Source organism: Clarias gariepinus, chromosome 15 (assembly GCF_024256425.1).
Source record: "Clarias gariepinus isolate MV-2021 ecotype Netherlands chromosome 15, CGAR_prim_01v2, whole genome shotgun sequence".
In the NCBI taxonomy this organism is placed as follows: domain Eukaryota; kingdom Metazoa; phylum Chordata; class Actinopteri; order Siluriformes; family Clariidae; genus Clarias; species Clarias gariepinus.
Window position 1 is genome coordinate 22,978,578 of NC_071114.1, and position 25,090 is coordinate 23,003,667.

The following is a 25,090-nucleotide window of genomic DNA, read 5'->3' on the forward strand; positions in this document are numbered from 1 at the left end:
GGCGGCGCGCGCGTTACTAATGGCAACATCGGGAGGAGGAGGAGGCGCGCGCCGATTTTAGAAGTGATGGAGGGACAAGTAACCTGTCGAGGTCTCTCTCTCTCTCTCTCTCTCTCTCTCTCTCTCTCTGTCTCTGTGTCTTACTCTCTCTCTGTCTCTTTTTCCCTCTGTGTCTGTCTGTCGCTCTCTCTCTCTCTGCCTTTTCTCATTGTTTTGTCTCTCCTTGTGTGTCTCTGTCTCTCTTTTTCTGTCTGTGGGTCTCTCTTACTGTTTATCTCTTTCTTTATCCGTCTGTCTGTCTCTCTCTCTCTCTCTCTCTCTCTGTCTTTTCTCATTGAGAAGACAGAGAGAGACAGAGACACACTCTCCTTGTGTGTCTCTGTCTCTCTTTTTCTGTCTGTAGGTCTCTCTCACTCTGTTAATCTCTTTCTTTATCTGTCTGTCTCTCTCTTTCTCTCTCTCTCTGTCTTTTCTCATTGTTTTGTCTCTCCTTGTATGTCTTTGTCTCTCTATTTCTGTCTGTAGGTCTCTCTTTCTGTTAATCTCTTTCTTTATCCGTCTGTCTGTCTGTCTCTCTCTCTCTCTTTCTCTCTGTCTTTTCTCAATGTTTTGTGTCTCCTTGTGTGTCTTTGTCTCTCTTTTTCTGTCTGTAGGTCTCACACTCTGTTTATCTCTTTCTTTATCCGTCTGTCTCTCTCTTTGTCTTTTCTCATTGTTTTGTCTCTCCTTGTGTGTCACTGTCTCTCTTTTTCTGTCTGCAGGTCTCTCACACTCTGTTTATCTCTTTATTTATCCGTCTGTCTGTCTGTCTCTCTCTCTCTCTCTCTCTCTCTCTGTCTTCTCATTGTTTTGTTCCTCCTTGTGTGTCTCTGTCTCTCTTTTTCTGTCTGTATTTCTCTCTCACTGTTTGTTTATCTCTTTCTTTATCCGTCTCTCTCTCTCTCTCTCTCTCTCTCTCTCTCTTTTGGTTGGTTTCTTCCTCTTTCCCTGTCTGTATCTCTTTTTCTGTCTGTCTTTCTCTTACACTTACTCTCTGTGTCTTTCTCTGTCCATTTGTCTGTCTGTCTTTCTCTCACTCTCTGTCACTTTCTTTGTCTGTTTGTCTTTCTCTGTCCTTCTGTCTCTCTCCCACTCCACTCTCTCTCTCTCTCTCTCTCTCTCTCTGTCCGTCTGGCTCTCTGTGTTCATCTGTTTGTCCTTCTCCATCACTCTCTGCCTATCTTTGTTTTTAAATAATGTTTTAAACCATTTGAATTCCAAACCTTATCATTACAAATTTTAATATATTGTGTCTATAGTTCCCCTCTTTGCATTATTAATCAGTTTAATTGATCAACTTTTTGCATCACAATGTTTTTTTATTTATTTTTTTTACCTTGTACTGGACCTAAATATTTGACTAACCAGCAAAATCATGTCGTACGTTGTCAGACTCCACATAATCTGCTGGGGGAAAAAAAAACTAATTCTAATGTGGTAGTTATAAACTAAATTGGATTTATGAACAACATATTTTGGATCAGTATCCACCTTTCAGCATGATTTAGTGGGGGGAGTGGGGCAGGGGAGAACCAACAGGAGGATACACATAGAGGAAACATGGACAATGAAAGGTACAAGGCAAAAAGGTGAGACAGGGACAGGACATGAGTGGATTTGCCCCACTGTAAATCCACCGTCCTCAGGTTTGTCCTCAGGTTTGTCTGTGTACCCATAATGTACTGAGAAGCCTTAATGACGCACTGTGCAGGAATAAACAAGCAATATCCTCTGCTTTGCTTCCTTAATTTGCCACAATGAAATGACACTGTGTTTTGCAAGGATATCTGGATTTGTTCTAATGCCAGCAAATGCAGCATCAATCTGATTTGTGCTGTTTGTGGACAATCAGCTGTAAACTTCACCTTGTCACAGCTCAGTGCTAGGATGTAAAAGCTGTCATACTAAAATAAAAGCATGTTTTCTATTTCAATATGTTTCAGAAATAGATATCACCTGGTCATAAAAGTTATGGCCTGCTTTGGACAAATGAAAAATCTATAATAAAAGTGTTGAGTGTACAGCGTTGTCCTACAAGCTCCGCTCCCGATAAACCCGCCCCCCTCTGTTATTCCTGCTGTTATACCCCTATCTCACGTATGCGGTTTGACAATGCAAGGACCGATGCATGGAAAGATGGAAACCTAATCACAGCGCCAAAACTTGCAGTGAATCATGAACAACCGTACGCACAGCCACCGCGCGAAACCACGTAGGTGATATAGGGGTATTAGTAGTTAACAGATTATGGGCCAAACTTCGCTGAGTGATGATGGTAGAATAATTATAAAGGTCCTGACTAAAACAACATGCATGAGAAATCACAAAGGAGTTTTCCTTTTTTTGTAATGGAAAAGTACTTGAACTAGTTACTTTTATCAAAAAGTAATGCTGTAATGTAACTGATTACTTTTTAAAGACAGTAATTTTGTGAAGTAATTAGTTACTATAAAAAGTAACGTCCCCCAACTTGACTGTCATAGAAGTATATAAGAAGTCTAACTTTTAAGTTTAACTCGTTATTCAATTTATTGGTAATCAAAGCCTTATAAACTACAATAATCAGTTCAGTAATTACTATGTGATCAAAACACAGAATCAGCACATGCCTGTTTGTATTACAGTGTTGCTACAGGGACTAAGCTTTTTTTTAATCCCTTCATTGCCACTTTCTTCTCAAGCAAAGAGTTGGTGCTAAATAAATAGGAACCAGCAGGAGAAAGGCATCTCTTCCATCGGCCATGCTGAGCCACACTTGAGCACATTTGTTTGTCGCAAGGGGAGAGGGAACGTGCACAGAATTGGAACATCTCCTCTGCAGAACTGCAAAATAAGTAGGGAGATGAGGAGCAAGCGTGCCACAAAGAAGTACATGCAGCCTTTGTGCAGTTACAAAAGCGGTTTTGTAAGCTGAAGGGCTTGCTGGGGGAGGAAGCGCAGCTGGCGGGGGTCGAATCTTCGCCTCAAGAACGCAAAGCAGAAAAGACAAAGCAAAGTGCAGAAAAGACTCGTGACCTCATGGGTAATTCTTACCCACAGACAAGGCTAGATGCATTTAATCAATCATGTACATTGTCTTAAAATAAGCTTTAATGAAGATGTGTAATTTGAGTGAAACAGCTGATTAAATGCTAATTATTCAGATGGTAATTTGCTGAATCCAAGCCAAGTTTAATAAAGGAACAATTCAACCATAGACATATGACAGAATTGTAAAAAAAAAAAAATATTCTGATCGGTCTGATTGAGTCAATTCCCTCCCATGACAGCTACCATCAGGGCAAAGTGAAGGCTAACACCTTATATCCTGCAAGACAAATGAAGCCATTCATTGCATATTTTCTCAAGCTGTAGCTCATTCTGTACCACAGGGCAATGACACACTAAGCAAAGCACTATCTACCCTCGCATACATACATGAGATGACCACGATTGGCTTATGCCACCGGGATTGTCTGGGGAAAAAGAGTATACAAGGTGATATCAAAAAGGTTTTATTGGTTCTCTGTTTACAAGTTCAGTTTTTTTTCACTGTTTGCCCTCTCTCAGATGCTTTAAAATCCTGGAAATAGAATTTGCTATTGACGTTCTGGGTCACGCTCCCTGTCACAGTGCATGAAACATTGTGCTGCCATCTATTGGCACATTAAAAATCCAGTCTCTAAACTTTTTGATACCACCTCATACAAGCCTTCCCACTCAGACACCACAGACAATGTTGTTTCCTTGACTTCTGATCACATGACTGGTTTAATCTCCTCACAATACAGAAGGTGTTGATTCATTCTCTTTAAAATCCGCCTTTAAAGTGCCAGCCATAAGATAAATCCGAGGTGTGTATTAATGTGCTCATTCGAATACATTACAGTTTCTGTATTAAAACCAATAGAAACTGTAGCGACTCTCTCATAAACTCCATAAAAATGTAAATAACTATTGGTGTGATGAGGTTTATTGTTGGATTTAAGGAGACATCTATTTATCTTTTTTATGTTTTAGAGGAGTAAAACTGGTGTAGCCGTTGTACCAAGTCCACATCACACCACAGTACCGCTTATTATTTTCCTATAACAGCACCCTATGTCAGATTTTATTCCTTACTTATCTATATAGCTCATATTATCATACAGTCACACTGTCAAATAGATTTCCTGTACTGTTTGTGTTTTACAGATACTAGCTGATAAAACAGACAAAAGGGCATCAGATAATTAAGAACAATAGTAACTTGTCAGAATTATATATTAGACGTGTTTTGAATGATAGTGTGGCTACATATGAGTACACTGTAGGCATGCATTAAGTTTTTCTTTATGTACTTTTTTTAGAGAGAGAAAATTCATGGCATCAAATTTTAAATGACAGACTTGTGCTTAAGCATCACTAGATGGAGCTATTTATCCAAAGCATCAGGTGAAGAGCTGTACATCTACAGCACATGCAAGTAATTTCACACAGTTTAGTTTATGTATTACTGTTTTACGGTGTTAATTGTAAGTGTACATTTTTAACCCAACTGCACAGGGGTGTGGCTAGAAATAGTAGAAGTAGGGCACCGCTGGCACCCATTGCAACTTATTTGTTACTAGATTTGATAGTTACTAGGTTGAACAGAAAGGTATACTAGATCTGACGGTAGGACATAGTGATATAGTAGTGTGATGGGTTTGCAGACATTAAACTGCAAATGTATGATAATTCAGGAAAAATTATAGATAATAATAATATAATAATTAATTAATTAATTATTATTAATAATAATTGTTAATTCATATTACAATATTACTTTTGCTGCCACTTGCTGTATTATCTTCATTTTAGGCCCCATTAACATACCGGTCAAGCGTAGTTTCAGCATTAGTTTGGGGTCTACTGAAGGGAAGAGGAAGATTGCAAGGTGGTTGTTCCTATAAGGCTCTAAAAATACAAAATTCTCCATTAATGTCCAATGAATGACCAATTTCTAGAAAGAGATGTTTATATGTAAAGTGTTAGACCTGCTCATCAGGTTTAAAGCAGAATCAAGTTCAAACGCCTCACAAATGGCTTGTCAGGCGGATTAAGAGGACAGTTGGACAATCAGTAGATCCTTAAATCATCCATTTAACAATTTTCAGCTGATTACTATACCACACACAAAATTGCATTCAAGAGAGGGTCTAAATTAATCCAGACATGAGGTCATGAATGAAAGAAAATTACAAAGCAACCTAATATAAGGAACTACATTTATCAGAAACAAAAAGACGCATATCTGTGAGAGATACTAAAATGAATTTACAGGTTACTGCAGACTTCAGTCACTAACCATCTGCCACCAACCACCGTTTTTAGGCTTATCTTCGTACATCACTTAATTCTCTAAATGCATGACTGAACGATGATTGGATAAACTAAACGAGCATGAAAACGTGGAGAGGTGGAGTAAACAAGGGGACTGTGAGATCTAAATTTAGCCAATGAGAGCTTATCCTCTTTGGTAGAATTATCTGGCTGTGGCATTAGGCAGCTTTACCGCTATAAAGGCATCACCTACCCATGATTATCTCATCAGGCCAAACCAACTAGATAAGCAAATGTTTGACAGTATTTTAATTGTATTACCTAGTAAACAGTGTGAATTGAATGATGCTAGCAAAAACAGGAGTGTTAGTTTCAGGCCAAGGCTTTTACATTTTCCAACGAGCAGTGTTGCTGTAAATATAATTCACCCTCAAGGCAAATTAGTACGTCTCAAGTGCAACTCCGAAGTCCTTAAACTGCAACTGCAGTCTTTAAACTTGCACAAGCTGTTGGCCCTAATGACTTGCAGAAGGCTATACTGTACTTGTGTAGATTATATTACATAATAATAAGAACATATGACAGTTAATATCCAGTCTGAATCTTGGCGCAAGTCAGGCTCAAGTGCAACTCAAGCACATCAGAGAAGCTGTATGTTCAATTTGCAATATTCTTTACAGTACTCGATCTCCACCATGCAAAGCCAAATATAAAATAAGTTAGAAATAAAATTCATAAGGCAGAAAATAAAATAAAACTCAATTACTTAATGAAATATTGATGTTTGTTTTATACAACAGCAACGTTTTTGTTCAAATTGACAAACTGCTGTGGTGTATTATTGCCCTCTATTAAAACACATTGACACATACAGTAGTCTACTCCACACCAATGAAACTTCATGAAGAAGACTTGAGCCCTGTAGCAATGGAACTTTTTTTTTTGATTCTGTATGACTCCCCATCTTGTAAAGGTCAGTGTCCTTCTAGCTGGAACAGAGTGTATCATTCAGCCTGCCTGCTACAGGCCGAGGGGGAATCTGTAGAGTTGAGCTGATTGGCGGGGGTTGTGAGATTGCACCGTAATCCGCTGATCTGTCCCATCACTTACTGCTAAACTGACTTGGTTTGCATTGGACAGTTCTCTATCATGGAATTATTCTTCCATAGTTCAGCGTTTTAAGAAATTGCCTTTCTGGTAAGTTGTAATTTTGTTAAGTCTTGTTTATTAGTAATGATCGACACTGATAGGTTTTCAATCCCAGGATCAAAAGTATGTCTTATGGTCGGTGCAAAGCTTTATCTGACCCTTTATATATGTCAAAGGGTTATATAAGGCATGCAAAAAAAAAGTTGCGATATAATGCAATCCAGTGTCTATATAAAATATGCTCAGTTTTTTACATAAGCGTAGCAAAATTTTGATTAAAGAATGTCATAGACGTGTTTTTTCCATTTATGATTGTGTTTAATATTGTCGTATGTCCTTGAAAACATAGCAATTATATTACCGCATCTATAAACATTCAATCTATTGCTCGTTCTTTAAGGTTTCGATAAAAATAAAAAATAAAAAAACTCTAGCCCTGGAACCTCTTTCTATTAATTGTAAACAAATATGTCCTTTCAGAAAGTTTCATTATAGGAATGATTCTACCCTGTAAAACTTTTTTTTTTAGTTTATTGTTAGACTTTGATCATGTGCAGTGTTAGCCAATACAAGTCCCTGTCAATGAGCTGTTACTGTAGAAACAATATTACAGTAAATGCATTATTATAAATCTCTGATATTTCTTTCAGCTCAGCCAGTCTGCTGTGACAGAAAATCCTTTCTTACCAATCAAGATCAATAATTTAATTGCATTATAGTATGAAACTAATAATATTCGAACACACTAAAATGCATGTCATTCACAGCAGTAATGAAAAAGTCTGGAATCGCAATGAAAGCTTTAACACCAGAGACATTCAGGCTACACACCAAAAGCAGGGGATTTAGTTTTATAATTCCTTTTTTCATCTGCCACATCCACAGTGTGGCATCAGACAAACCTGCTGGAATGTGTTTCGAGCTCTCAGCATTCAGCAGTATAAACTCCAAGATTGTGACACTTCCAAAATCGTTTTCTTATAAAGAATTATAGTTTGTTCATCTTATTAGTTCATTTCTCGCTTTTTTACTTTCTCATTGAGTATTATCAGCATCATTATTTCCATGTCCTGTTTTACTCTCTTGCCTTTTGCACTCTGGATCACCCTGCAGAATGAAATTCCCCACAGTGCAAATGGATTATATCACAGCTCTTGACACAATATCTTAACCATGTCAGAGTCTAAGAAGAGCAGCCAACCTTCTAAATGTTCTAGGAAAAATGTCTTACTGAGGATCTTTTTGTAAGCCATTAGCAACTGTTTTCATGAACGGAACTAATTATGCCAAAAGAAACCACAATTCTTTCGTGACAAAAGAAAATAATACTGTGCTATAGTCACAAAGGGTGGCTATAATTTGCATAGTTTTCAAATAATTCTGAGTGACAAAATTAATGTTGTGCATTTTAAGACACACTATTCACTTCCTGTTCATTTTCACCAAATTCCTATTTGTCCTCAGCATGTAAACTAATTAACATGGAATTAGTTGGCTTACATTATTATTTTTGTGTTCATCATGCAATCTAAATGAATATTTTTACTGAACTCAATAAAAAATACAATAAACTGTCTTTTGTTTGACATGAAGCAGCAAGGCACTTTTTGATCCATTTTCATTTTGATCCATTTCCACCTCTATATAAACAATGCATCAAAATGCTTAGAGCTCAAATGCTTATACAGTATATTATATTTGTGATTGAATACAGCACTGTGCAAAAATCTTGAGCCACTCCTCATTTCTTCATTTTAAATTAAATAGATTCAATTAAGGAAATGGGACCAAAAGTTTTATTGTGTTACCTGTTTAGACAACAACCTCAGCAGCAATCACATTTCCCCTCTCATCTAACTACACGTATAATATACTAACGAAGGGCACTGGTGGCTCAGTGGTACGGTAGTTGTTTTGCCTGCCATGCGAAAGGCCCGGGTTTGATTCCCAGCCAGTGCCTAACCCCCAGCCACTGGATGCAGTGCCGGTCCCAAGCCCGGATAAAATGGGAGGGTTGCGTCAGGAAGGGCATCCAGCGTAAAACCTGTGCCAAGTTGTAGTGCGGACTGGGTATTCCGCTGTTGAACCCCTTGCCGGGAGCAGGCGAAAGACCAACAACATCCCCAGTATACTAACAGTCAGCCTGATCATTTGTCATCATCTACACCTGTTTTTAACTTGTTAATGACTTACATTAGATGTCTCTTTATGCTTGAATTATTCATTGGTCACTGTGTGGCTTAACAAACAAAATACATTCCTGTGAAACTAGTCAGGCACAGGGACTAGACTGAAGATGGGAAAAGAAAAAAAAATCTTTCATGAAGCCTGAAGAACTGAGTCTGGCTTTTTGGGAATAAAATGAAAGAAATGTAAAATATGGATAAGTGAACTGAGGCTCAAGATGTTTGCACAATTATGTCAAGGTTTTGTGATATCAAAATGGATCATGAGAGTATTAAATATGTATTAAGAGTTATTCTTACTGCCATATATGCTTGCTTCTAGACAATGTTGCATTCTTGATTCTGATTGTTCTGCTTTTTATAACAGCAACAGAAAATAGCGGCAGTGTTGAGGCAGATCATGAGTTTATAATAATGCAGTCCTTCTAAGATCTAAATATAATTATAACAACAACTTGCAAAAGGACTTGCATGGCTGATGCTCTGAATATATATTTTTTTATAAATGTGCATAATAGTTGATATAGTAACAGTTGCTTAGAGACGTGTATGCATCATTTTAGAAATCTCAAATATCAGATCTTTGTAACGTAAAGCTTTTCTATTATCTTCCAATATGAATTCTTCAGACTTATTATAACCTTAAACTATCTTGATTTGCAGTCACACCACAATATTAAACTTAATAAAAAAAATAATAAAAAGTAAAAAAAATTGATTAAAAAATAAATAAAACTGTTGCTTTGTGTCAAGTTACATCGCACTACCCCATCTAGTATTATTTTCCACTGCTATAATGAAGCTATTATTAATGTTATGAATCAATAGACCTCACTATTCCAGACTCAACTAGCTATTGATGTTAAGTGCCAATGGAAATACTTTTTGTACTTAATATACGTGTGGCAAAGGTTTGTTTTTCATCAATTCTATAAATGAACCATTAGGTGTGTTTTAAAATACTTAAATGTTTCTGAGCAGCAAGATTAAACTTTTAGATGGCACCTTATTACCGAATATATTGCATTCATTTTATGCAACTCCAACATTCAATTTCTAATCGTACTCACTAATACTCTCTGGTTCAACCACAGATCCCAGCAGGAAACTCATAAATAGAATTGTCATCACTGCTGGCATCTGGAATAGTGCTTCTGAGATCCACACAAAGTGCCTTTTGAGGATTATGCTAATATAGCCAGCTGTGATTTGGAGGATACAAAGGCAATTCCAAAACGTGGTCCAAATATGGATAGCCATTACCAAAACAACATGCAAGGCAATGAAAGAGAAAGCCAGCATACCTATGGAGAGCAAGGTGAGCATGGCTACTCCTACCAACCTGATTATCCTGCCCAGGATGAAGATGCAGCCAGTGATGCCACTGAAGGACAGGATGAGGATGATCAGATGTACGAGGGAGAATATCAGGGCATTCCTCACCCAGATGAAATCAAGGAAGCCCGTCGTACTGCTCGTCGAGAAGCCAAGTTGAAGGCCAAGCTAGCTGCCTCGGAGGAGGTAGAGACATTGGCTGAGCAGTATGAAACCATCATGGAGGACTGCGGCCATGGGCGCTTCCAGTGGACCTTATTCACTGTCTTGGGGCTGGCGCTCATGGCTGATGGTGTGGAGTGTTTCGTAGTGGCCTTCGCTTTGCCAAGTGCAGAGAAGGATATGTGCCTGTCTAATGCCAGCAAGGGCATGCTGGGTAAGTAAATGATGATGAGGAAAAGATGCACAAAATATTTTTATGTACATATACGGAAACAAATGCATATGAAACATTACTGCACCTGTTTTTACTTTAATTTTACCAATGACACAAATTGAGTGAAAACCATGAGTACCACGATTTGTAACCACGATTATACAAAAAAAATTTTTTTTTTATAATATTATATAATTACGAAAAAGCCTGATTAAAGGAGCATTTGTCAAGATTTGCAAAATTGTCAGTGTCCTATGATAAAGTTAAAATAGCATTGATAATTTTTATATACGCTTCGCAAGCCTGCCCATGTAGACAAAGCTCCACCTCAGGACCTACAGTGATTTGACTAGAGTTAGCATGCTAGCTAGCTTTAATATTCACAAACACTGATACGATATCTTGGTCAAGTGAACTTGGACATGACATTGAATGTACATGGACATTTAGCTGTTTTAAAGCTATAAGGCTATAAATATATAAAAGATATTGATGATAATCACAAATCAATATATTTTATATATTTATAAAAGAGCGGTTTTAAAGCTCAACTGTGAGAGTTCTAGTCGTCACCATCTTGGCATGAGCTGACCACCTAAACACCAGTTAATCCATAAATGGGCAAATGGGTGCAACAAACAGAGCCTGGCCCCTGGTCAGTATCCACATACTTACCTCTGTTACCGTAAGCTAACTATAGCTAAGGTGGCTAATGTTTTTTTATATGCTAATGTTACTTTGCATTTGTTTAAACTCCATCATCCATACCCTATGCGTCACTCCATGTCTACTTATATAGACATTTATGAATTAATATAATTTTAACTGGTTTTTGTCTCGGTTCCTTTTGAGGGGTCGCCCTCGCACAGGTTTTTTGCCGGATGCCCTCCCTGATGCAAGCATCCCATTTTATTGGCACCGGCACTGCCTCCAATGGCTGGGTTTTGGGGATTGGGTGGGAATTAAACTCTAGCGGATTACATAAAAAATCTCCCTGGTACAGTTTTTTTTCCCAGGCTGTAAGCATGTTTATTTCTGTTGTAAAGTAGGACAGTTATAATACTATAAAAACCCGAAATCTGCCTCACAGTAAAAGGTTTCAGGTGGTTAAGACTTTATTTGTCAAATATACATTACAGTAAAATTCCTTCTTCGCATATTCCAGCGTAACTGTGGTCAGAGCGCAGGGTCAGCCATGATACAGCGCCCCTGGAGCAGATAGGGTTAAGGGCCTTGCTCAAGGGCCCAACAGCAGCAACCTGGTGGATCCGGGGCTCAAACCGCCGATTTTCCAATCAGTAACACAGTGCCTTAACCCTCTGAGCCACCACTGCTCAATCCGGGATGCTTGCCAACATTTTCTTATGAGGTTACTGTATATACTGTATGTTTAGGGTTATTCTTTACAACTAAAGAATATATTCTATTTCTTATCCTGTTACTCAGTGTGGTTTGTGGATGTTGCATATTATTGTGGGGGAATATTATATAAGGACATTCAAGTATTGTAGCTTGAATTAGGTGTAAAAGAAAAGTGCAGTGAGATGCAAAGGGGGTTTACAGTTTTCAAGTTCTCTCAGGCTAAAAGGTCACACCATCTAGGGAGAGTTTAATCCAGCAAGATGTTCACACTCCTGACACACAGCCTCTAACTGTCAATCTCATTTAATCATTAGCTGCATGTGTGTGTGTGTGTGTGTGTGTGTGCATAGTAAAACACAGGAGGGGGTTGGTGGAGAAGTCAGAGTAAGGACTAGGACCCTGACTGATATAAATACCTATAAAGCACATTTATGTTATCATTTTAGGGGCTCTATTATTATTTCTCGCCTCTCACAAGGCCCGGGTTAATTTCCCGCCAAATGCCCAAACCCCCAGCCAGTCCCAAGCCCCGGATAAAATGGAAGGGTTGCAGCAGAAACGGCATCCGGCGAAAATCTTTGCCAAGTTGTGTGCGGATCAGATGGTCTGCTGTGGTGACCCCTCGACGGGAGCAGCCGGAAGACTAATAACAACAACCTGTTTTGTGTACTTCGCCCACCACGGGTCCCAAGGGTAACCAGACTCCCACTGATCTCACCAATGTTCATCAAGAATAACGCCTAACAGAAGCTGGAGAGCTCAGCATGAGAGGGCAGATCCTAACTGATATCAATTCTTTTAATATATGGAATCATATTTTTTGTACATATCACAGCAGAAGGAAGAATGTCTCTGGGACACTATGTTGAAAAGATGCTCTCTGGGTTCATACAAATTGACCTAAGAACACATATTAAGGGAGCCATCATTGGAATCTTCTAAAAGCTTAATTGTTACAACATTGAAGAACCAAAAGTATTTATTTATTGGTCTGGGCCCTTAAGCAAAAGTTAATGGGAGTGTTACAACGGCAGTAATTCCGTCTGATGATAAGTTCAGAGGCTAGATGAACGCAGAAAGAGAGAGAGAGAGAGAGAGAGAGAGAGATGAAAGACAATGAAAACGAGAGACTGTGTAAGCAATCTTACTTGAATATCCAATGCTTTTGTCAAAGAAGGAGAAAAAAGAATTTTAGGACAAAGAAAATGTATTACTTTTACCCAAGAGTCAGTTCTGTTTGTCATATCACTGCATGTCTATGTAATCCCATTCTTTTCCTCAGATATGTTGCAGTATGTCAGACTGACTTGTACACTGCTTTTTAAGCAGCTAAAACAGATTTAAGTGGTAAATGGTTAGCATTGTCGCCTTGCACCTGCAGGGTCCAGGGTCGAGGACCCCACCTCCAGTCTGTGTGTATGTTCTCCCTGTGCTTGGTGGGTTTCCTCCGGTCGCTCCGGTTTCCTCCCACAGTCCAAAGACACACAGATTAGTTTAAAAGGCATTCACAAGTTGCCTGTAACGTGTAAATGTTGTACCTCAGAATAAATACAGTGCTCACCATTGGCCTTCATGGTCCCTAGTTGGACTACAGAGGTTCCTTAATGGACGGATGAAAAAACAGTTCAAGCAGCTTGGACTTGTTTAAGTCAGCAGGTGTCGTTCCGCACAAAGCATTGACTAAATGTTGGTAAATTGTTTTTAAAATATAGCTGCAGCACATTAATCTAGTCACGTCTCAACATTAGCCTTGTAGCACTAATGAAGCAAACTTGAGGCACCAAACAGGCCCTGAATGATTAACTACATTTAGACTTGTGGGGAATTTTGTATATTTTATGGTTGGACTATTGTTTTCGCCATATATAAACTGATATAGTGCATATTAATGTCTGTTATGAAATAATGTTTGCCGCTCGCACATTTTCACAGGAGTGGAAGAACCATGTGGAAGTGAGACCTCTAGTGGTTAATAACTGCCTTTTTAACGGTCTCCTGGCTTTATCAGTTCCTGAATGCTAATATTTCAGAACATTTGAGATGCTCCCACTATGGTTATTGCCAGTTTAGAAGAAAATAAGAAAATAAACAGATTTTTAGGTGGGAAATAGTAGCAGTTTGATCTAGACCTGTTTACAAAAGCATGCCTCATATCTATAATTACTAAACTAAAGAGATAATTAAATATTGGACCAAAGAATGACTGGTTGACCACATTACACTTAAGAAATTTTAGTTTTGCTATTCATTTAACAATATGAATTTTTCTACACTGTGCTTTTAATGTTATTGTTTTCAGCATTTGTATTTATTTCATAATATGAAATATTTTATATTAATCTGTTTTTTTTATTTGTTTCCTAACCACTCTGTAAAAGGGTTTACATTTAATGCTATTCTTAAACCTTGACCTATTTGCACTGGCGTGATGGTTTTTCTTTGATGAAGATTATAAAACACTTACATGTGGTATACATGCATATTCAGATTTCATGCTAAAAATGTGTGTGTGTGTGTGTGTGTGTGTGTGTGTGTGTGCAGGTCTGATCGTGTACGTGGGGATGATGCTGGGAGCCATTGTGTGGGGTGGTCTGGCTGATAAACTGGGACGTCGTCAGTGTCTCCTCAATGCTTTGGCCATCAACTGCATCTTTTCTTTTCTCTCCTCCTTCTCCCCTGGCTACGGCTTCTTCCTTTTCTGTAGACTCTGCTCAGGAATCGGGTAAACGCACATATCCACAGGGATTTCATTGTCCGATGTATGAAATATTAAGCAAAGACACTACATGTAAAGCTAGTCTTTAATACATCAGAATAATACATGCTACAATCAGTCATTGTGAATTCTTTTTTTTTTTCCAAAAATGTACTATTGTTCATGAAGAAACAGGCCTAGCAGTATTATATCACGTGACATAATTGTGGGCACAGATTAAAGCTTTCCTTGTACATGCAAAGTTTAAGATAATGAACTGGAAAAGGGTGTATAAACATATTAACATTAACACCTTTCTACTGATCATGTGTCAGAGAAAACATATACAGTGAGGTCAATAAGTATTTAATCACCCTGTGATTTTGCAAGTTCTCTTACTTAGAAATCATGGAATGTACAATTTTCACCATTCTTAGCATCATTGATACCCCATGTATCTACTTAGACTTTGGCTGATTGTGGGGTGCACAGGTGTCTTTATGACAGCTAACGACCTCAAACAGGTGCTACTAATTTAGAATCATGAGCTGAGTGTAGCTGGACTATTTAAAAGCAAAATAACAGGTTTTTGAGGGTCAGAAATCTGGCTCATAAGCAAGTGATCAAATACTTATTTGACACAGTAATTCACAAATAAATTGTTAAAAAATCATACAATGTGATTTCCAGTTGTTTTTTTTTTAGATTCTGTCTCTCACAGTGGAAATGCACCTACGCTGAAAATTGTAGACCCCTCCATAATTTCTAAGTAAGAGAACTTGCAAAATCACAGCGTGATTAAATACTTATTGACCTTACTGTAGACGTAAAATTTGTTTCCTATATACAGTGGAACCTTGGATTATGAGCATAATTCCTTCAGGAAGTGGGCTTGTAAACTAAACACTCGTAAATCAAAGCTTTTTTTTTTCATAAGAAATAATAGAAACTCAAATAATTCATTCCACAGTCCAAAAATAATACATAAGAATAATTAACACAAAATATAAAGTAAAAATAAAACAAATTAACCTGCACTTTGCATTTAAAAAAGTAAAAATAAATTCCAACAGATATGTGTTTCCGTTTATGCGCGCAGGCGCTGTGTATGTGTGTGTGTGTGTGTATGTTTGTGTATGTAAGTGAAGTAAGAGAAGGAACCAGCCTCCCCCTTCTCATCTTACACAGTAAACCTTTATTTGAATTTCACACAAACACACACACACACACACACATATACATATACACATTAACGGAAAGACTATTTTGTTGGAAAAATTAGCAAGGAACATCGCTAATGACACTCGTGTGAGCACATACTAACGAAATCACTGCTGTAAAGTAAAACACACAAACATTCTGTGTAGAGCAGAAAGTGTGTGTGTGTGCGTGTGCACATAGCGACAAAGAGGGAGAAAATGGATCTTTAACCACTCTAATGAGTCTTTTTTTTGCTTTACACGCGTGCACATGTGTGTTATAAGAAACAGTACAGACGCGCTGTACACATGCTTACAAACACAAAATATGATTTAAATAATGTTTTACGCACCCACATGTGGTCACAGTGTTATAGTAAACAGTACACACGTGCACGGATGTTGATTATACCAGTAAGAGACAAGCACTAAGTCCCAGCAGGGAAGAAGATTACCTACAATTCCGCAGCACAAGACAGAGAAAAACCATTGGCTCAGTTGTGATCACGTGACACTCGGTATCAAAACAACAAGTGATACATAATACTCGGTACTCGTGAACCAATACTTATTAGTTTTTCAAGTCTACATTTATCAAAAATCTCATCTTGGTGAACACTCGCAACCGCGTTACTCGCAATCCGAGGTTTCACTGTACCGTATGTACAGTATGTTGCTCTCAGTATGTTCCTGCCACAGAGCTCCAAATAAGGGTGACACATTCAGTGTTAAACAGACATTCCTTTTCAAGGTGTAATACTTCACTATGTGTATAACTGGATTATCATTCCTGCCTAATTTGTTTGACACGTCTTTCTTTGTGTTAACTCGCTGTACGACTGTAATTATCCCGAGTGCTTCTCTGTTCTCTACAGAATAGGTGCTTCTATCCCCATTGTGTACACATACTTTGCTGAGTTCCTTCACATGGATAAACGGGGCGAACACCTGAGCTGGCTGTGTCTGTTCTGGATGCTGGGAGGCCTGTACGCTTCCTTCAGCGCCTGGGGAATCATCCCTCATTATGGTAATAACAGTATTAACCTTCAGCATCTTTTATGCTAATCATTACCACGGTGATAAAGACCATAATTATCATTTAAAAATCAGAGGGCGAGACTTGAAGCATCCGTTTAGGTAAATATGAATGAGGATATGAAGAGGGATATGAACCCTGAGTATTAGAGTAAAATGGCTACTTTGTACTCCTCTTGAATCCCTTTCTTTCCTATTTTACTGTATGAACATCAATTTTTTTTATTAAATATACAGAATTTCTCATTTTATTACGCTGTAAACATTTTAAATCACAGTGATGATGAATTGGATTCGTCAGAGGGTATTGATTAATTGTCAGTAGCGCCAGCTGCATTTATTTCTTAATATTAAAACAATCTTCCTAATTATTTATTGTTTCTATTCTTACCACAAACTCTAGCACTTTTATACTGGACGCTTCGCATAAAGGGATTAATAACGTGTACAATCATTGACATGGCAATTTTTTTCTGGGGAGCTCTCAGCAGTAAAGTTATAAATTTAAGGTTTGTCAGACCGCTGGTTCGGTTCCCGGGTGATACTGTTACCTCTCGCAGCCGGAGGTCTAGAGAGAGCTGATTGGCAGAGCTCTCTCAGAGGGGAGGGATGAGAGGTACTTTGTGCTCCCACATTAATCACGGCTCTACAGCCAATCAGGGTGTCTGTGAGCTCATGCAAGTGGAAGGAGCGGATAGCGCTTTTCTCCGAGCGTGTTACTCCGCCCCCAACGGTGCATGAGTGAGCAGCGTAAATATAGCAGCGAAAAAAGATGCGGTCGGTTGGCGTCACGTGGTTCGGAGGAAACACATGATAGTCTTTGGCCCTTCCGACTGAGTGGTAGTAGTAGCCCTAATGTGGGAGCCCCCTAGTGACGGGGAGGAATTGGCCACGACTAAATTAGGGAGAAAATCAGGAAAAAATCAAAAAAATAATAATAATTTTTAAAAAATGAGACCTCTCAAGGCTTAGTGGTTACCACTGTTGCCTTGCACCTCCACCTTTTTAACATCACATAAAAAAAAAATGCTGCTAACATCTTGGCGGCACAAAATTAGCCACAATATGTTCTGGCTGTTTAATTTTGGTTTTAAGGTCCCTTGCACTGTGTCTGTGAGTGTGGGTGTAATAGAGTACAGATGTGTAGAATCAGTACTCGTGTGAACTTGAACACGTAAATTCCACCAACAGTTTTTATTATAATAGTTATTATGCATCTTATTAGTCTGCTGTACATTTTTTACTTCAAAATGAGTTATATAGGAAGTGTTGCTCTGTTTAGCTCACACCATTATACACCGAGGAGTAATATCTCCACACCTTCGCTACAACAGTTCAGATCCAAAGAACCTTGTTATGGTATTAAATTAACCTGAAATTTCTGCTTGTGTTGCAGGCTGGGGCTTCACTATGGGCACTGGGCACCACCTTCGCAGCTGGAGAGTGTTTGTGTTGGTGTGTTTCCTGCCCTCGGTGGCTGCTTTAATTGGACTCGTGTTTATGCCGGAGAGCCCACGCTACCTCCTCGAGGTAATGGCCGATCCAGAAAAAAAGTTGTTACTTTTCTGTACATTGTGACATGCTCTGTAACCCCACTACCGTCTTGCTTAACTATGCTAGGATGGGAAACCAAAAAAGGGCAATATATAGGGTGAGGATTATCATCATATTACGTTAGTGTAAATGTACATGGTAACCCAATTTCAGGATCACACTGTGAGGCACCAAGCTATTGTGCCACTAGACTGCTCAATTGTTCTTTAGGGAAACTAAACATGGCCTTACATAACCAGGCCTTGGATGTTAGTACTGTATTTTTTCTCTCAAATGAACCCGGAGCGACATTAAATATCTGCAACATACCAGTGTAAGCGTTCTGGAACCCATTGTCTCTGTAAATGTCTGTGTTTTAAGAATGGAAGGCATGACGAGGCCTGGATGATCCTGCGACATGTTCACAACACCAACTGGAGGGCTAAGGGTGAACCAGAGAAAGTGTTTCAGGTGTGTGAATTACTGCTAAATCTGAGATCAATACATTAAATCGAGGTTTCACAATTCCTTTTTCAGCTCAAATCAACTCAGAGATTAGTGAAAGTTGTGCGTTTTATTGGTTTGCTGCACAAAGGAATTTTACAGCAGTTCATGAAATGTTACCAGTAAGTCATTATGCATGTAATATTATGAAGGAAAATGGCTACAACATACAGTAGTATCTAAGATTCATCCCTCATCATTACTTATTGGTTTTAATCATGCTTAGATATTACAGTCTGTAAGTAATAGGCTTTTAACATATTTAGTGGTTTTTGCTCTACATTGCTGTCAATAAAACATATAATACTACTGAAAACTCTTAAATGTATTTAAAGTCAAATCTAAAATATAGGCCCAAGGCTTTTGAGGGCTAGTTTACCACATCATATTATTTTACAGATGTGTATATAAAAGCTATAAATCAGATACTAAAGGAATTAAGTGTAATTTTCATGAGTTGTAAGGAGATGATAGATGAAAAATGATAGATAGTATAATGGCACAGTTCACCTAACACCTCCAGTTTTGAGGTCTAATCTCACCTCCAGTTTTTATGCATTTTGTTAGCACATTATGCCCATGCTTGGTGGGTTTTCTCTGGGTACTCTGGTTCCTTTCCACAGTTCAAAAACAGATCTGTGTTTCCTAAATGCTTTTGTTTGGCATTGTGAGTATGAGTGCACCTGTACCCTATGATGGGTTGCCACCTCATAAACGGTGTCCCTTGCTTGGTCCCATGCAACCTCACCTGATTATAGGATAAGCAGTGTAGAAAATATGATGAATGAATGACCAATTGACTGTAATGCAATTATCCTTATCCAATAATCTCATCATAGCACTATCTATCCACCTATCCAAAAAAAGGCATTTTAATTGTATATATTTAGTTGTATTATAACATTCTTGACACATGTAACGTTACTATTCTTTTTTTTATATATATAACTGCATGTTTTACCCCCAGGTCCTGGGTTCGATTCCCGTATAGGGTCTGTGTGCATGGAGTTTGAACTCCCCCCCCCCCACCCCCCCACCCCCCTGTTTGGTGGGTCTCCTCCCACAGTCCAAAGACATGAAAATTGAACTGGTGTTCCCAAATTGCCCACGTGTGCATGTGAATGTTGACCGGAGGTCCTATTACAGTCGTACAAAATGGAAAAAAAAAATCCAATGGCCTCCAATTTTTTTACACGGTAGTGTACTGTACATGCCAAAAATGTATCATGTATCATTATTATCATTATCATTAAATGTAAATGTATCATTATTGCTAACAATCAGCACTTAGCATTATGCTGTTTTGGAGATCCTGGACCTAACTTCATTTTGTCAACTTGTTGATTGTCTGTCAGGATAAATAATTATTGGTTTCTCCATTTGTCAGGTTTCTCAGTTTAAGTCTCCTCAAACTCAAGAAGATGATTTTATTGAAATCCAAAGCGAGACTGGTACAGCCCTCCAGAGATTCATGGTCAGACAGTTGAGCCTGATCAAGCAGGTATACTGTAATTCGAGCTTAAATCAGGAATTTACATATCCTGACTTAACAATAAAACTCTGCCTTCTCTAATTTGTCTCTTAATGTATTTTTTTAAAGGTGATAAGGAACTTGATGTCTCTTGCTGCACCTAACCTGAGACTCCACGGGTTGTTCATTGGCATTGTCTGGTTTTCAATGGCGTTTAGGTGAAATTACTTTTCTCCTGCACTAATTGTCCAATAGTGTACCTTATATATTATTGTTATTTCATGGCAAATGTGTCTTACCTAATATTCCAATGCAGGTTTATACATTATACAGTTTGGTTGTTAACTTGCTGCTGTGTTCCCATTTGCGCTGTAGTTATTACGGCCTTTCGGTGTGGTTTCCTGACCAGATAAAACACTTGCAGTATGAAGAATATAAGCTTAACACCAAGACATTTTCTCATAACACCATTGTATGGTTTCACTTCAACTTTTCTTTGAAAAACCAGATTCACGAGAAGTGCCATTATGAGAAAGATCGGTATGTCTTTTTCTTCTTTTTTTTTTTTATTTGTCCATATCCTAGGCTACTTAAGCCCCTTTTAGACATGTACCCCTTTCAATAAATTTACCTGAAATTTAAGGAGTCAGGTTCATGTCTGAAGACACTTCACCCGTGAAATTAACCCAGAACAATTATAAACTGCATGGAAAATGCAACTAAAGTGGACGAACTTGTCAAGCAATTCAGATAATTATGCTGTAAAGCCATGAGTTGTGTTGCCAGATTGGGCGAGTTTACCCATCAGTCTACTTCCTTAATTTGTCTAGTGCAGATAATGTAAAAACTAAACTGTGATTTTAATATTAGAGTTCATCTAAATTGTCCTAAAGGTCATTTCTTCATAAAGAAAATCACAAACTGTGCTGTGTATGAAAGACATTAAACACTGAAAAAAAAATCCATCCATGGTGACCAAAATGAAGTGAAATAATATGACTAAAAAGCAACCATCATTAATTGCATCAAAAACCCAGCAAGGAAACCGTACACTCTCCTGTCCTGAACACTTTCCATAGCTAAAAATCTGCAAAAATCTGACTCTTTCATAAATAAATTAATCAATCAATAAATAAATGTATATTTTAAAGACCTTTTTACATATTTATCAATTGAATTATTATGTAGCTCATTATGTGTATTGTGTGGTGTGAACAGGTTTATTGACATGGAGATGAGAAACGTAAGGTTTAAAGAATGCCTGTTTACAAGCTGTTACTTCGAGGACATCAGTTCAACAGACACCTTGTTTGAGAACTGCACCATCACAGACACTACTTTCTATCGCACAGGTAGTGTAGTTCAAGTTAAAGCAGCAAAATCAATTTTAAGCACATCAGCCAAAGTCACCTGCTATGTAATTATGTGAGCTTTACTGTTTGGTTCTTTGCAGATTTATATCATGATACCAATTTCATCAACTGCAACTTCATCAATGTCACATTTCTGCATCCCAAAGAAGGTTGCCATATAAACTTTCAGGAGGAAAATGACATCTTGATTTATTTAGTCAGTTTTCTGGGCAGCTTGTCTGTGCTACCGGGCAACATCATTGCAGGGCTCCTGATGGACAAGATAGGACGAATTAAGATTATAGGTGAATTAGATCACTTTTACTTTCTCCTGATTGGGATTTGTCTGAAAAAAAAACTATTAACAAATATTGAATCGTTTCTAGTTTTAGTTTCAAGCTTTCTATCTATCTATCTATCTATCTATCTATCTATCTATCTGTCTGTCTATCTGTCTGTCTGTCTGTCTCATTTTAAAAAGTTGGGGAAAAGAAAGTCAAATTATTCAAATCCAACGTTTTTTTAATTTCATATTTTATGTTTAGTACAACAAAACGACATTTGTTTAAAAGGCCATTAAAAATTAAATGTCAGATTAAATTACACTTTAATATTGCCATAAATGTAATTTTAGTAAAAAAGAAAAAAAAAACACAGACAATGATATTACTGTCAGTGCCAAGATGCCAAAATGCAAATCATTTTATTTGTTTTATGTTTAGTTGAAAAAAAAATACAGAACATAATTTTATTTAAATGTTAACTTGATGAATTATTAAATATTTTTGTTTGATTTCATATTTTAATGTTCATTTAATTTTTATGTTTTAAGTTATCTACAAAAAATAGAATATTTCCATGTTTGGATTACTAAAACTTTTATATTGTTGTTTTGATATCGGAGAAGATGCTATTTTTTTTATTTCTGTGAAAGATTTAGTCTTTTTTGTTTGTTTGTTTGTTTGTTCGTTTGTTTGTTTTTTATTTAAAAACTATGGTTAAGGTTGGGTGTAGCATAGCATAAATTTTCTGCATTAATAATTCTTGTAATGCTTGTCTCAAGGACAGCAAGAAAAACATGTGTGTGTGTGTTGTGTGTGTGTATGGTCACAGGAAGCTCCATGCTGATGTCCTCTGGCTGTACTTTCTTCCTCTTCCTCTGCTTCAATCCTGGTGCTGTGATCAGCTTCCAATGTCTGTTCTACGCAGCGTCTGCAGCCGCCTGGAACGGAATTGACGTTATAACGGTGGAGCTTTATCCAGCCTCCAACAGGTAGAGCTCATTTCTCCGATTATTTAATAGAGCACAGATCCTCCATGTCAGTTTTTCCTCATCCTGGAGTCTAGTTTAGTCTGAAGGCCCTGACTGAATATTTCAGTCTGCGTATTGAAGGGTGTGTTTGAAAACTTTAATTATGTCATATACATACAATCATATACACACTATGGGAGTCATAGCATGCATGCACTTGTCAGGTGTTGCTGATGTGTATTCAACAAGGACACACACAAAGCCTGCTTAAGCTGTCACTGGTGGACAGAAACTTCAGCTTTATTATTATTATTTATTTATTTTGTCAGTGCAGTGAAGTGAAATAAGATGAAATATTACGAAATATTATATAATCATGCTATATAAATATATTATGTAACATTTCATGCTAAAAACATTATTTCTTTTTACTGATGTCTAAATCCACTGTAGTTACTATAAAACTAATTTTATAAAAGTCTTATCTTTCTCTTTTCATTACTTTCACTTATATTTTTTTAGCTCAAAGCTTTAATAAACATTTTACCCGAGTGAGCACTTTCATCACTTTCTCTTTCCCTACAGAGCGACAGCTTTTGGTGTGTTGAATGGTCTGGGCAAGTTGGCGGCCATCATTAGCACCTTCATCTTCTCGAAGTTTGTTGGCGTCACTAAGATTGTCCCCATCTTACTGTCCTTCTCAGCTATGGCATGTGGAGGCCTGCTTGCGTTCAAGCTTCCTGAGACACGTGAAGTCATTCTGCAGTAATCGACAAAACCACTAACAAACGAAAAGCCAAATTGTAGAAATGTTAAGGCCTCATACCAATTCTCAGTCCAGCTGGGAACTTGACCTTCTCACACTAAGAGTGGTGGAAAAGTGATTTCACTGTATACATGTTAAAATTATGTTTACTTAAATTAGCTTACAGTTACACTATAAGGTCAAAAGTATGTAGACACCTGACCACCACACCTATATTTGGTTCTTTCCCCAAACTCTCATCACACAATTGTACAGAATGTCATTGTATTCTAGTGCATTACAATTTCCCTTCACTGGAAAAAAGAGGACAAAACCTGGTCGTGTACAAAATGAGCTCCATGAAGACATGGTGTGTTAAGTGTAGAGTGGAAGAATTTGTGTGTCCTGCATATAACTCTGGCTTCAAACTGAAGAGCTTCAGGCTGTCGCCAGGCCTCATGAGTGCCATCCATCCATGCATCCATCCATCTATCCATCAAGGAACCTCTGTAGTCCAACTAGGCACCAGTGGAGGCCAGTAATGATTACAATTTCATTTATTACCATTTTACAACCGTGAAAGGACCTCTGGTCAACATTCGCATGTGCATTCACACACAGCAGGAAATTTGGGAAAGTCATTTAGCCTCATCTGTGTGTCTTTGGACTGTGGGAGGAAACCGGAATACCCGGTAGAAACAAATTCAACGAATGTGTTGGTCAGGTGTCCATAATCTTTTTACCATATAGTTTATTTGTTTTTATTTGACAGACAGACTCATTATAAATGAGATTAATAAGAACCCAATGATAGCACAGAGCTGAGCAGATAAAGGTCTTGCTTAAATAAGGGCCGTACCCTGAATCTGACTGGGAATTGATCAACCCCTGTACTGCTTTATTAGTTTTACAAATCAGCAAAACAACCAATCTAATGAAACTAAAGATGAACAACTTAACCAAGGATATATGATTATAGAAAAACTAAGCAGCACAAACAAATGGAGTTAAGTACAGTATAGTTCAGTGAGATGAAGGAGGAATTAGCAAATTATTATGTAATGTACTATTATTAAAGTTACTTCTACTACTTCTACTACTACTACTACTACAAATAATAATAATAATAATAATGCACTAGTGAGTAATTTTTTTTTTTGTTTAAGCAAGCAGCCTCAGCACAGCAGCCTCTACTTAAACCTCCATGAAAGATGCAAATAAAAAAGTACTTTGTGATAACTGATAGGTCAGGTTATTCACATTCATGATCTCGTTTTTGACAATCTGATACTCTGTATTCCATTTGCATTTTTACTAAAGATAAAGCTGTGTGTTTGTGTGTGTGTGTGTGTGTGTGTTTGTGTGTGTGTGGTGGGTTTTGAAATACCCACATTAGTTTTTCAAACTTAAACATTTGGATCAGTAACCTTTTACTTGTTGTTTTTTTTTTTGTTGTTCTAAGTTTTTATTTTAGTTTTTTGCATTCCCTGGCCCTGGATTATAATATTAAAATGTCGAAATAGTTCATCTGTACCTCTGTATTGTCATCATAGTTTATATTTGTGTATGTCCTG

The 25,090-nt window shown here is 37.7% G+C and overlaps 1 protein-coding gene across 2 annotated transcripts; it reads left to right on the forward strand.

Annotated features, from left to right (window-relative positions):
* Positions 1 to 24,554, forward strand: sv2ba (synaptic vesicle glycoprotein 2Ba). 2 transcript variants are annotated; one of them, XM_053513742.1, is made up of 13 exons: positions 1 to 91; positions 9,752 to 10,368; positions 14,272 to 14,452; positions 16,500 to 16,651; positions 18,056 to 18,189; positions 18,574 to 18,663; positions 20,084 to 20,197; positions 20,297 to 20,385; positions 20,543 to 20,707; positions 21,386 to 21,519; positions 21,621 to 21,824; positions 22,633 to 22,792; positions 23,357 to 24,554. In XM_053513742.1, the coding sequence occupies exons 2-13, from the start codon at positions 9,906 to 9,908 to the stop codon at positions 23,538 to 23,540; spliced, it is 2,070 nt and encodes a 689-aa protein (XP_053369717.1). In that variant the 5' UTR covers positions 1 to 91; positions 9,752 to 9,905; the 3' UTR covers positions 23,541 to 24,554. The 2 variants fall into 2 exon arrangements, with proteins under 2 accessions (XP_053369717.1, XP_053369715.1); XM_053513740.1 differs by lacking the exon at positions 1 to 91 and adding an exon at positions 6,424 to 6,519.
* Positions 24,555 to 25,090: the final 536 nt, after the last annotated feature.